Below are 11855 nucleotides of genomic sequence, written 5' to 3' on the forward strand. Positions count from 1 at the left end.
CCTCAGTTCCAGTCCCACGGCCTCCCCTCACATGCCCGCTGCGAGCTCCCCAGCTCGACTGCGCCTCGCTGTCATGGGCCGCCTGACCTTCCCTGTTGCGCAGCCCTGAGTCACTGCTGCCGGTGCTGAAGGACCCTGAGGAGGTGCTCGGATCCGATGTGGTGGACGGCTGCCCTGAAGCTTCTGGCTGCTCAAGAGGCACAACATCGGGCGCCGCGCTTTCAGAGGCTGCTTCCTCCAAACCCTCCTCCATATCACCACCACCTTGGTCTGGCTCTGGCTCTGGCATTGCATTGCCATGAGCCTGCAAGGGGTCCTCATCCAGCAGAGAGGCAGATGGTGGTGGCGGAGGAGGTGGCCCAGTCCTTGGCTGAGCCGCCTCTGCCTGTAACTGGGAGGAGCTTTGCTGATTTGGCTGCATTGACGCTTCCACAGCCGCCTCCGCCAGCCTTTCAAGCACGTTCGCCTGATCCTCAGCTTGCGGCGTTTCTGAATCTGCGGCGCAGGATGCACCATCATCTCTGTCGTCCTGCGGGGCGCTGCTCGTATCATGCCAGTCATTGCTGCTAGCAGTGATGTCTGGGTCCCTGTCAGCCTCTGGACGTGCATCGCTTGGCCCTTCACCACCCCCCTGAATATCCTGCTCGGTGAACATTGGTTCATCCGCAGACATGCTTGGGGTTGAAGAGCCATGGCCAGCTGCTGCTCCATCTCTGTTGTGAGTTGATGCAGGCTCCTGCTGCCCTGTCTGCCCCTGCTCTCTCGTGGGCTGAGCCCTCCTCGGACTGCAGCTGCCTCGCTGTGTCTCTGCTGCCTTGATGACCCCATCTGGGAGGTCTGAGAAACCTGATGAGTGATCAGAATCCTGCTGTGCTGCTGCATCTGCAAGACTGCCTGCCAACCCATTCCGAGGGTGCACAATATTGCAGAGGTCGGGGGGTCCGGCCGCACGGCCGCCTCTGCTCGCTGCATCACGCTTGGCGCGCAGGGCGATGTATGCATCAACGACCCTTTGCCCATTCCTGGGTGAGAGCTTTGGCAGCCGCAGCAAGCCATCCAGCAGCCCCACTGCAGTCGCCTCCTCTTCGATCGTTCCGAACGCGACGTAATGCGCCAACGGGAAGCTCAGCATGCCAATGAGTTCGATTGCCCTGTCCGGCTGTGCAAGGGCGAATCGCATGATGGCCAGGTCAGCTGCCTGCGCCGCCTCTGTCTCTGCAATGACAGCAGTACTGATAGTCTGATGTATGCTCGTTGGAGCAGGATTGGGGGGACTTGCATGCCTGCCAACTAGAACAGACAAAGCTATTACATAGTTTACCTGTTGGGAAGTAGAGCCATTCCGAATGGGGATCCCAGCTTCTTTTCCCGGGAAAAGTAGTTTGAGTGCGCCACATAGTCCTCCCCTCCTGATTGCGGATGCCCGAGACCCGTAGGTACTTTGACTTTAGGAGCTGTGTTTCCCACTTCTGATCCCTGGCCTCTGCCTGACCAATCTTGAAAGACTTGCGGCCTTCGCGCTTAGGACTTCGCTGTGCAAATGCTGGCTCCCGTCCTGCTGTCAGGCCTGAATCCGCAAATTGCTCAGAGTTGTGCTTTGCCTCGATCTGGCCCTGTGCTTTCAAGAGCTGCTCCAGGGGAGGCTGTCCCAAGACAGTTCCGAGGTGCTTCAACACTCCCTCAAGCTGGCTGAAGAGCAGATTAACATCGTTATGTTCCTCTGCCTGTGAAATCAGGAACCAATAAGAAAAATAGCTCAGCAATTCCATCATAGACTAGCGTGAATTGCTCATCTGTTTCCACTTCCACCCATTTGTTAAAATGTACGATGGTTTGATGAAACATCACAATTTTTAAATATAGCATACCTGTGTCTTGAGACGATCGGACATCTAGCAAAGAGTATTCGTCCGTCAGGAATACAACAGAATACTGCATGTGTCCTTCACGTCATGTACCGAACTTTAGCGGTTTTTGAAGATGTTTTCAGAGAAGTTAACCTCTTTCAACTCTATGCTACTGACTGTGTCGAGGAAGGTGCTTTGCCCCCATGGCCATGGCCCATGGGCGCAGCTGCTGTATCCTAACTTGGCGCCATCTTGCTGTGGCTCAACTCAGGCTCATCTACATCGCTTGCTGCGCAATGCTTCCAGCAACATTGTGTAATATATGCAAAGCCCAACGTGCTTTGAGGACTGCACAGTATGATTTCTTAGGTATTTTTTGGGCCTCCTAAATTTTGGGAGAGCTGATGGTGTCCTTCACAGCGTCATGGAGTTCTGGCAATACAAGCCTGGTCAGCAGTCTGCCTAATTGCAACAGAAACAGATGTCTATCTTCTCGAAATAGTTCGAGGAAGTGAGTACTGCGCGTTCCACTTGTAGCCACGCTGGCTAGGAAGGGCATATCTGGTTCATTGAGTAGCTAAAATGTGAGATTCCTATCATCAGAAGCTTGTTCTGCCCTTGGATGTCTCTCAAATAGCTTCCATGCCTGTCATGCAGATGCTCTGCGGGTCTTTCTGTCCCTTTAGCCGCTGTCAGCACCACTACCAACAGGGACGGCACAGTAACATATCACTTCGGCGGGGAGGCTGTTCAACAAGGCACCCTCTTTGGCAACGCATCCGGTCAGGCAGAGGTGTCGGGAGGCTCGCAAGGAGCGTTTGGAGCGTCAGAATCGGGAGACCAGGAACGTACAAGTGAAGATGTTTCAGGCGGAGAGGTGCAGCTCCCCAAGGGAGCTGTGCTGCCTGGGCGAAAGGCTAGGTCTTTCTTGAATGAGTTGCACAGTACCCCACGACAGCAGCGTGCAGACAGAGCGCACAATGGTGCCCGTCCCCCAAGCAGCCCAGCCTCCCGAAATGGGTACTCAGCCAACAGCCTCCTCCGCATAGATGTCCCCAATCTGCTGGCGCCCAGACCAGAGGAGGATCGATCAAGGCAGCACCACCGGGCAGGCTTCTCTGGACGCTCTGCTGAGGTAATTTTCGTTTTGGTGATACTCTCGATTTGATGTGGAGCGGCCATTGTTTCTCTTCTCAGGTGCCCACCTTCACCAGCTGTTGTCATGCATCAGGGGAGCGAAAGAAGGGAGTGGCACCAGCTGTCTCATGGCAACGTTGAGTCTGGCAAGGGCCGTCTCAGCGTGGCAGAGGCGCAAGAGAAGATTGCAGATGTGGATGCCATTCCAGTCTTGAACCTCTACAGCGACCTTGCACATGAAGGACGCCTCGAGGCTGCTCTAGAAATCGTGGAGGCTGCAGTCCGCGCAAAGAGGGATGACATCCTTGGAAGGTAATGTCACATGCCTAGCTGTATACTGCTGACTCGCCGTTGCGCGCTGATGCAGTCTTGCCACTGAGTTGCTGGCTGGTGCGCATATGATGCTTGTTCCAATGTTGTCTGTGTGAATCTCGCAGGGTTCGGCACAACCACTTCCTCAGAATGGCAGCTGATCAAGCGTGCGGCCCCAACAAGCAGCAGGCTACAAAGCTTGCCATGCGCTTCGTCCAGGTTTGCCCTGCTGACCCAAAAGATTGGGTGTCGACTTGGCATGTGGTGTCTGCATGCAAACAGTCGAGCTGACGCCTCAGCACGACTGTGCAATCTGAGGATTCTGTTGCATCACAGGTGCTGCCTCGGAAGTTCACCGACGCGCGCACGTACAATATGCTTGTGAGCGTGTGCGTGAAGGCAAAGGACCTCACTCAGGCGTTGCACGCGGCCGACATGCTGAAGTCCACCGGACGCAAGCTGGACACCATCCTGTACACCAACCTCATCAGCGGTAAGCCTTACACGTGGAGTTTGTCAAGGTCTATACTTTTTATTACATTGTCACAGGAGCTGAAATCTGCTCTCTGGCCTGCAGTGTGTGCTGCTGTGGGGAACGCGGATGCAGCCTTCGAGCTGTATGCGGCCATGAAAGCGGAGGCCGTGAAGACTGAGGCTCAGGTGACGAATCTGCGAATCCCTGCGAGCTCTTGATGAAGGCACTCGATCCAATTCTTGGAAATCGGCCACCTACTATTTCTCAGGCCCCTGCCATCTCACAGCGTTCGATCAGTGCAAGCATCCATCAAAAGCGATGTGGGTGCAATGTATGTTTTGCTGCAGGTGTACACGGCGCTCATATCGGCGTGCAGCCGGGAGATCCTGGACACTCCGCCGGCCAACAGGCGCGTGCAGCTGGTGCTGCTGGAGCGCGCCCGCGGCGTGCTTGGCGAGGTGCGTGCCAACGGGCTGCGGCCGGACGCCATTCTGTGGAACGCGCTCATCACCGCCGCCGGCCGGGCCGGGCAGGTGCAGGGCGCCTTCCAGACCCTGGAGGACATGCAGGCGCGATCCCTTTTCTCAACCACTCCTGAGGCCACTTCTCAGCATCAGCCCATCTTATGCGACGGCAGCGTGCTATTTCTGCCAAAAGGATCCTATGGAAAATATACGGTCGATCTCCTGTCTGCAGCATTTGTGTGGCACAACTGTAGTACGTGCACAGCTGGCTGCCAGGAGCAGGCACCGTCACACCATGTCAGTGCTGACCCGCTTAGGGGCCTTCCTGGTGCGACAGGGGAGCGGCTGCAAGGCGGACGCGCACACATACGCGTCCCTAGTGGACGCATGCGCTCGGGCGGGCCGCGCTGATCTGGCGATCCGGGTGTACCACAAGGCCCTGCGCGAGCGCTGCGACGCATCCCTGCTCGTCTACGCGTCCGCCATCGCTGCCTGCCGCACCGCTAAACCGGTGGACCTCACCACCGCCATGGACATCTACGGCGACATGCAGCGGTGAGCCATCACTTGTGCTCAAGCAGCTAATGCCGGTGCCAACGGCGAATTTGCAAAGCAAATCATGCCAGCAGCAGTTGTATGTCCCTGTGGCGCCCATGAGCAGCCTCTGTGACGGTGCCACAGAAATGGCAGGCTGCATGCTGCGTGCTGTGCTGCTAATGTGAGAGCCTGGTCTGAGGGGAGTACGGTGGGGGGCCATCCAGGAATGGCGTGGATCCGGACGAGCGGCTGTATGCGACGCTGATGGGCGTGGCGGGCGCTGCTGGCAACCTGGAGCTGGCATTCAGCCTGCAGGACGAGATGGTCATGGACGGCCTGCGCCCCTCCAAGGTGCGCTTCCCACTCTCTTATGCCAGCCCCTGCTCAGCCCTTGACTATCTATTTCCTAACTCTGCACACCTAACTCGCTTGCTACCGCCCTCAGAGTGCATTACGACCTGTTGCGCTAAGATTACGGAGAGCATGGAGATTTTTCAGTCCACATCGGCAAATGACGGGTGGCGTGCTGGGTGTTGTTGCAGCTGACGCAGTCGGCGCTGATCCAAGCCTGCATAGACTGCGGGGCGCTGGAGCGCGCGCGGCAGCTGTACGCGGCGATGCAGGAGCAGGGCCGCGCGCCGTCGCTGCAGGCGCTCAACAACCTGATCAACGCGCACGGCCGCGCCTGCCGCCTGGGGGACGTGGTGTCCCTCGTGCAGGACCTGGCGGCCGCGGGCATGCGCCCCGACGCGTTCACCTTCGCCGCCATCCTCAACGCATGCCAGCGTGCAAACGAGGCCGAGCTCGCCTTCGATGTCTATAGGCGAGCGCCTCCCCTTCACATTCTTAATCGCTCATGCGTTGCATGCCTCTCTTACGGGTAACTGATGCCTGTACGTCTGTCTGAAGCTTGATGTTGGCATGTCCCTGCAGCCAAGCATGTGCATGCTCCTGTTCTTTTGTTGCATCGACCCCGAACATGTCCTCTTCTGTCCAGCTGGATGTGATGCAAGACTCGCTTGAAGGTGATGCGTAGATTGTGATCTGAGGCCTGCCTGAAACATGAAACAATCAGAGCTGATCATGATTTTTGCATGTGTTGTGGCAGGATCCTGAAGCAGCGGGGGCACCTGGTGGACGAGGCGGTGTGCTTCATCCTGGTGCGCCTCTGCTACAACCGCCTGCGCGACGCCTGGTACCCGGGCGGCTACCCACCCAAGAAGTCCAGCGTGACCGTGCGCTGCCTCCACCATTCAAACACACGTGCTTTTGCTCCTGTTCATGATTTCTTGAGGCATTGACCCTGTCTCGTGTATGTATTCCTGGGAAAGTAGTAATATCAGGTGGCGCTATGGTCCTACAGCAAGATGAGGTCCAGCAGGTCACAAAGCAGGAAACCACTTTCAAGCTAGAGACTAGGTCTCCTACATGACAGCAGCATGAGGACATTGCTGGGATTGTCATAATATCTGACAGATGTTTTCTGGAAACTGCAGGCCAGCAGGCTGGGCCGCAACCCGGCGGGGCCGGCGCTGCTGCGAGCGCTGGGCAGCGTTGGGAACGAGCACGTAGGCGGCTCGGTCGGGGAGGCGGTGTGGGCGCAGCGTGCAGTGGACGTGTACCGTGAGGCGCTGTCGGCCGGCTACCGGCCGCGCCACCACGTGCTGGAGCGCGTTCTGGCCTGCCTGCGCCAGCCCCAGGCCCCCAAGGGCGCCGCCCCTGCCGCCTTTGCCGCCCCCTTCCAGGTGCCCTTTCTCTCTCTTGACTTCCACCCCTTCCAAGGCCTATACTACTATTATCCCTGCCATCCCAAGAAAGGGCCATGCCAAGTTGCACCCGCATCTATGTGGGCTTGATTTGATTTGGCCCTGACAATGGATGACCGCACTGACCCTGCGCTGGCATTACATGCAATTCTAGATTATAAGGAGGGGCATTGCTGACTCGCTCTTTACTTCTTGACAGAGTGGAGATTTTATAAGACAGAGATTTTATCACACAATGATGAATTCTCCAATTGTCCATGAATGTGCACGGGCTTGTGTATTCCTGATGTATAAGGGGGCGGGGATTTGGGTGTGGTGGGAGCAGGCGGGCAGCTATGCGGCGGCGGAGGGCCACGCAGCGGAGGCAATGCTGCAGAGCAACAGCCGCAACCCGGCCAAAATATTTGATGCGCGCGCGGTGGCCATCCTGGAGGAGGCCATCAGTCTGGGCGCCCTGCCGCAGTTCAGCCTCGCCAATGCGCAGCCCCTCGACCTGCGCTATGTGCCCCCCTGCACCGCTGAGGTGGGCGGCCTTTCCCAACGATTCTTTGATGCGCCCTAAGAAGCGCCTGTCTGGCTTGAATGAGCGGCTTTATCTCCCTGCTCTGCCTTGTCCTTTGTCGTTCATAAACCTTGAAGATTACAAGAGTTGTGTCGTGTATTGAGCTGGTACAAGGATAGTCACTGGGCTATCTTAATTCTTGAATAGGGACTCGTCGTCACATACGATGGGTCGGGCATTGCTGCACCAGAACTGAAGCATGCAATCATACTTGCCTGGAACTTCCTCTTGCCGTCGTCTTCTTCTGCAACATGCTGCTACTCCTTCATTACTACTGCAGTTGCGTAGAATGGAGGATGCCATATCCCCATTCCAAACTGTGGATCACTGCACTATCTTGTTTTTGTGCGGCCACTGTAGAAATCATTACCAGTGCCTGATGTGAAGATACTTTGCAGTATGGGTAGTCTGTTGTGCAGTTTGGAGATGTTAGAATCTGACTGTCCCAGGTGTATGTGCTGGCGATTGTGGCGGCCATGCAACGTGGTGCCGAGCCCAACAAAGAGAGCGATCTGATCATCATGGTACCCTCCTATGACCCGGCCGAGATCTTCTCGCCTTCCTATGGCCACGACGAGCCGGAGCCGGCCAGGGAGTCGGCCAGCTTCCCATCCCTCAGGTGCGTGCCCAGCTCAGGCCCTTGTGCAGATTGTTGGCTGCCCCGGGAAATGACAGGATATGTGCTGCGGAATACCGTTTTCCTCGTGCATGTTTGGAGGCTCGATGGGATAGGGGTGGCAGGAAAGCACAGGGTTGCCATGAAAGCGGTGTCGTGCCAGGGAAAAGCAGAGGGGCGGTGCAGCAAGGCAGGGGTGTGTGTGGCGCAGGTCAGCGCGGGGCAAGGAGCAGAGGCGGATGGCGGAGGAGACAGGAGGGGAGTCGGAGCAGAGGGCGCTGAGTGAGACGGGGTTGGGCGTGGCCGGCATGCTGCGCCGCATCGGCCTGTGGGCGGTGGAGGACGCCATCAAGGGCCGCATCACCGTGCCCGGCAAGGAGCTCGTCCGCTGGCTGCGCGCTGCCGACAGGTGGGTCCTGCTCTCAATGGCATGGACTAGACTGCCCGAGCTTAGTGTCCAGTGGGGTCTGTAGCTGCCTATCGCGGCAGGTGTATGCCTCTGGGTGGCCAGCATGTGTATAAGGTCCAAGCCTTTGAGCAAAGACTTCTTGTTGGGTGCTGCAGGGCGGCGTCCAGTGTAAGGAACGCGTCGCTGTCAATGTCAGCGCTGCAGGAGCAGAAGTGGATTGGTGGCTCAATCGCAAAACAGCAGAAGAACATCCGATTGGGGCTCGGCGGGAGTGGGACAAGGGGCAGGCCTGGGCGCTTTGGCGTGACCAACCCCCAGACACCTAACCTGTCTCAAGACTGACCAGCGCATCTCTCGAGGGCATTCTAGAAGTAATGTAGCTGATCATTTCAGCGAGAGAAGAGAAGAATTGGAGGCGAGCGAGCATATGCAGCACTTGCAAAGAGCACGCACCGTATTGTTTTGAGTATTGTGTGGGAAATGGGACATTGCAATCAGTTGATGTTGGCACTCTGCGACGGAGAGCAACGGAAAGTTGCAATTATATGGTATTGAAACGTTGAAAAGCAGCAGCAGAGTTGTGCGCAACTTTGTTGAACTCTCTTTTGACGACGCGCGCAGCAAGCTTGGACATGTCAAGTGTTGTATGTACTTACAAGGTCCACATGCACATGCAGGAAGGTTCAATACCATGGCACCTGCTCCGCACTCATCACAAGTGTTGCAACAGTGATGCGACCTCCACCTATGGTGCATCATATTGCATATCTGCCACTTCTACACATCTAGTATTACTAGCTATAGCGCTTGCAGATCAAATGATGATCAAACATCATCTATGATTGCAATAGCAATAAATGTAAGCCTATCCTATATCTATGAAATATGGCGCCACATCAGTGATGCCTTTCATACTTTGAGTCCAATGTTGGGTTCCGGGGGAGTTCAAATTCTTGGTTGCTGCAGGCCTATATGTATGAATCTGCACCAGCCTTGCGCAGCAACTCTTCTCTTTTCATGAAGGCTCAGGGCAAAAACACACCACAAAGGTTTAAGTGATCATGATCAATGCTGCACAGGTTTCATCAAGGTTTGCATCAGTCCATCATATACTCAGGAGCCGCCCAGCCGTCAAAGATGATGAAGAAGTCCAACATCATTCATCTGCCTCCTGCTGTTCACAGCTGGCTGCCGCCTCAAACTAAAGATTTGGGTGTGGGCATGGAGGCAGCTCAGAAGGCAGGGACGGCGGATTCCGGCGCGACGGCTGGCATGACGGACACGCGCGCGTACTGCTGATGGCTGTACTTCTTGTAGATGGTCCGCAGCGTTGCTGCAGCACACAGCGTACAGAGTCAAGGCAGGCATACCTCCTGCAACCTGGCAGGTCCTACCCAGAACACCTAACATCATGGACCAGCATGTGTTCCTGTGTATGCTGTATACCAGATTATGATGTCAAGCTCATGCGGACTGTGCACAGAAGAAGTCTCAAAAAAGCAAGGGTGAGGACTTAGATGCACAGGGGATTTATACCCACCTGAGGGCGCACTTCGGAACAGTTCACCCAGAGCGATGGCGCAGGGCAGCACGCCTTCTTCGGTGAAGCCTGCGTGGCGCTTGAGGCTGTGCGGGAACTCGGGGCTGCGCGCCAGTGCCGTGTTTGCGGTGAAGACCGAGGCGGCAGCGAGCATGGAGTAGGAGTATTTGAGCATGCTGTAGTCCAGCATGGCCAACTCGATCAGGTATGTGGAATACGCAACCACCTGCACCACAGCAGCCCAACCCCTCAGATGACCAGGTTCTTTGCTGAGAACGCATATTGTCAGTGCAATTGCTAAACTTCTTATCACCTGATGGCTGTCTTACCTCGGCAACATGTGAAGCTTGCAGTGCAACAGCCTTTTTCTTAAGGTGTAGCGTGAAGACCTGCTTTCCAGACATGCATAATGTTTCTCCCCTGGAGCCGGCGTATGCTGTTTTCACAGCAGGTCACTGGGAGATGGACAGCAGCCCCACCAGGGTGTCCTTGCTGGCGCCGGCTGCCTTGAGGAAGCGCGAGAGGAAGTTGAAGGGCGTGGGGACTGTGAGGTTGAAGCGCAGCGTGTTGAGCATGATCTTCTCCATCTCCAGGATCTGCTCGCGCGAGTAGGCCTCGTCGCTGATGTACACAAAGTCCTTCACCTCAGGCGCCCAGATCTCCTCATACTTTGATGCCACCAGCATGGCTGTGACGCCCACCTGCAGGTTTTGCATGCAAGGCCATGTCAGTGTCGTGTCTCTACAGCATAAGGTGTGCACGCCCAGCTTCCTAAAAAAGTACGACGAAAAAGACAGAAGAGGAGATCTCACAAGCTGCAGGTTGCGCCGTGAGACGCGCTTGCACTCCAGGAAGCGGTCGATGATGTTTGTTGTGAGGAAGAGAGTCTCGGGCATCAGCTGCGAGACAGCACAATCAGGCCTCAGACACGATGATACCGGATCCAAGCATCAGCACAAAACAGACATGCAAGGGTGAGACGGTGCTCACTCTGAACTTGTAGTGCACTTCCACAAGCCAGTCGATGAGGATGGCCCTCATGTTATCGTTGATATCCGTCTGCGACAGCCAAACACAGTATAAGCAAGCAAGAAGAGGCGAGCAACATGTTCCATTTGTCAGAAAAGGGCAGGGACTGAAGGCTCCTGGTGGGCACATGCGGTGGGCACATGCATTCTTGCTGATTGTGCCCTGCAGAACGGCAGGACACAACACATATTTCTTGTGTCAATCTTTCTGGCATTATTGTCACTCACCTGCCGCGACATGTATGTGGGTGACACACGGAATTGTGGTTCCACCCTCTTGTAGTAGCTGAAGATGTCAGCTACGTAATCAACTGCCGCAAGCTCATTGCCTTTGTCCTCTGAGTCTATGTCGGGCATTGGCGACTGAGGCTGCTGCTGCTGCTTGCTCTCTGTGATCGCCGCTGCTGCCTCACTCCTACTCTGGAGCAGGGCACTCATGCTCCTGCCAGTGGGGATCTTTGATACTCGAGGGGCCGCCTGATCTGCTGCTGCAGATGCTGCAGGGTCCGCATCCCGTCCACGGGGCCCAGTCGTGCGCACTTTTGGGGCTGCCCATCCTCCCTGCACAGTACGCGCAAAACCGTCAGCTATGCCCAAGACCCAGCAGATTCAGGCCGGCAGTCAAAGCAGCGCAAGTGTTTGGGGCAGATCAACGAATGCAGAGGTCTGCTGCACTGTGGGACAAGCGCAAACAGCTCATCCGCAGCAGAAGTAAGTCAATCCCTTCTTACCCCTTGTTGACATGGTAACAGAGAATTCTTGTGGGATAACCACAAAAGGCACTTTGGCCGATCAGTGCTGGGAAATAATTGTAATCTCTAGCATGGAGGAAATACGGGAAAAGAACATCGCACTGGCTTGAGGTGTGGCTAGGGCTGAGAGAAATTACCTTGCCATCAACAACCACACCAGCTGCGGCAGCAGCCCTCCTTGTCAGCGGCCCTGCGTGGTTCTGGACCTACATGCAAAAGGATATGATCAAGCATACTGGTGAGGCTCATGATTTCTGTGAAGCAAGTCTCTATTCCTATGACCAGGTAAATCGCATGGGGTCCTTTACAAGGAGCCTTGGTGCCGCAGCGGTCGTGACGTAACAACCCAGAGTGAAAGCACATGCTACAGAAACCACACGGCTCGGCTGAGGCGGTGCAGAAGCAGTGTT

At 55.9% G+C, this 11855-nt stretch overlaps 2 protein-coding genes across 2 annotated transcripts; one reads left to right on the top strand and one right to left on the bottom strand.

The window, feature by feature from the left end:
* Positions 1–3069: 3069 nt before the first annotated feature.
* COCSUDRAFT_40616 (hypothetical protein) lies at positions 3070–8467 on the top strand (the record flags this gene model as incomplete). Its single annotated transcript, XM_005649827.1, has 14 exons — positions 3070–3296; positions 3422–3515; positions 3633–3789; positions 3874–3956; positions 4119–4304; positions 4573–4790; positions 4997–5123; positions 5315–5652; positions 5881–6007; positions 6269–6517; positions 6864–7061; positions 7550–7719; positions 7928–8125; positions 8281–8467. The coding sequence occupies 14 exons, from the start codon at positions 3070–3072 to the stop codon at positions 8465–8467; spliced, it is 2559 nt and encodes an 852-aa protein (XP_005649884.1).
* Positions 8468–8763: 296 nt separating this feature from the next.
* Positions 8764–11050, bottom strand: COCSUDRAFT_22601 (A/B/D/E cyclin; the record flags this gene model as incomplete). Its single annotated transcript, XM_005649828.1, has 6 exons — positions 8764–9458; positions 9666–9891; positions 10145–10366; positions 10478–10564; positions 10656–10724; positions 10922–11050. The coding sequence occupies 6 exons, from the start codon at positions 11048–11050 to the stop codon at positions 9358–9360; spliced, it is 834 nt and encodes a 277-aa protein (XP_005649885.1). The 3' UTR covers positions 8764–9357.
* Positions 11051–11855: the final 805 nt, after the last annotated feature.

This window comes from Coccomyxa subellipsoidea (genome assembly GCF_000258705.1).
Source record: "Coccomyxa subellipsoidea C-169, whole genome shotgun sequence".
NCBI classification, from domain to species: domain Eukaryota; kingdom Viridiplantae; phylum Chlorophyta; class Trebouxiophyceae; family Coccomyxaceae; genus Coccomyxa; species Coccomyxa subellipsoidea.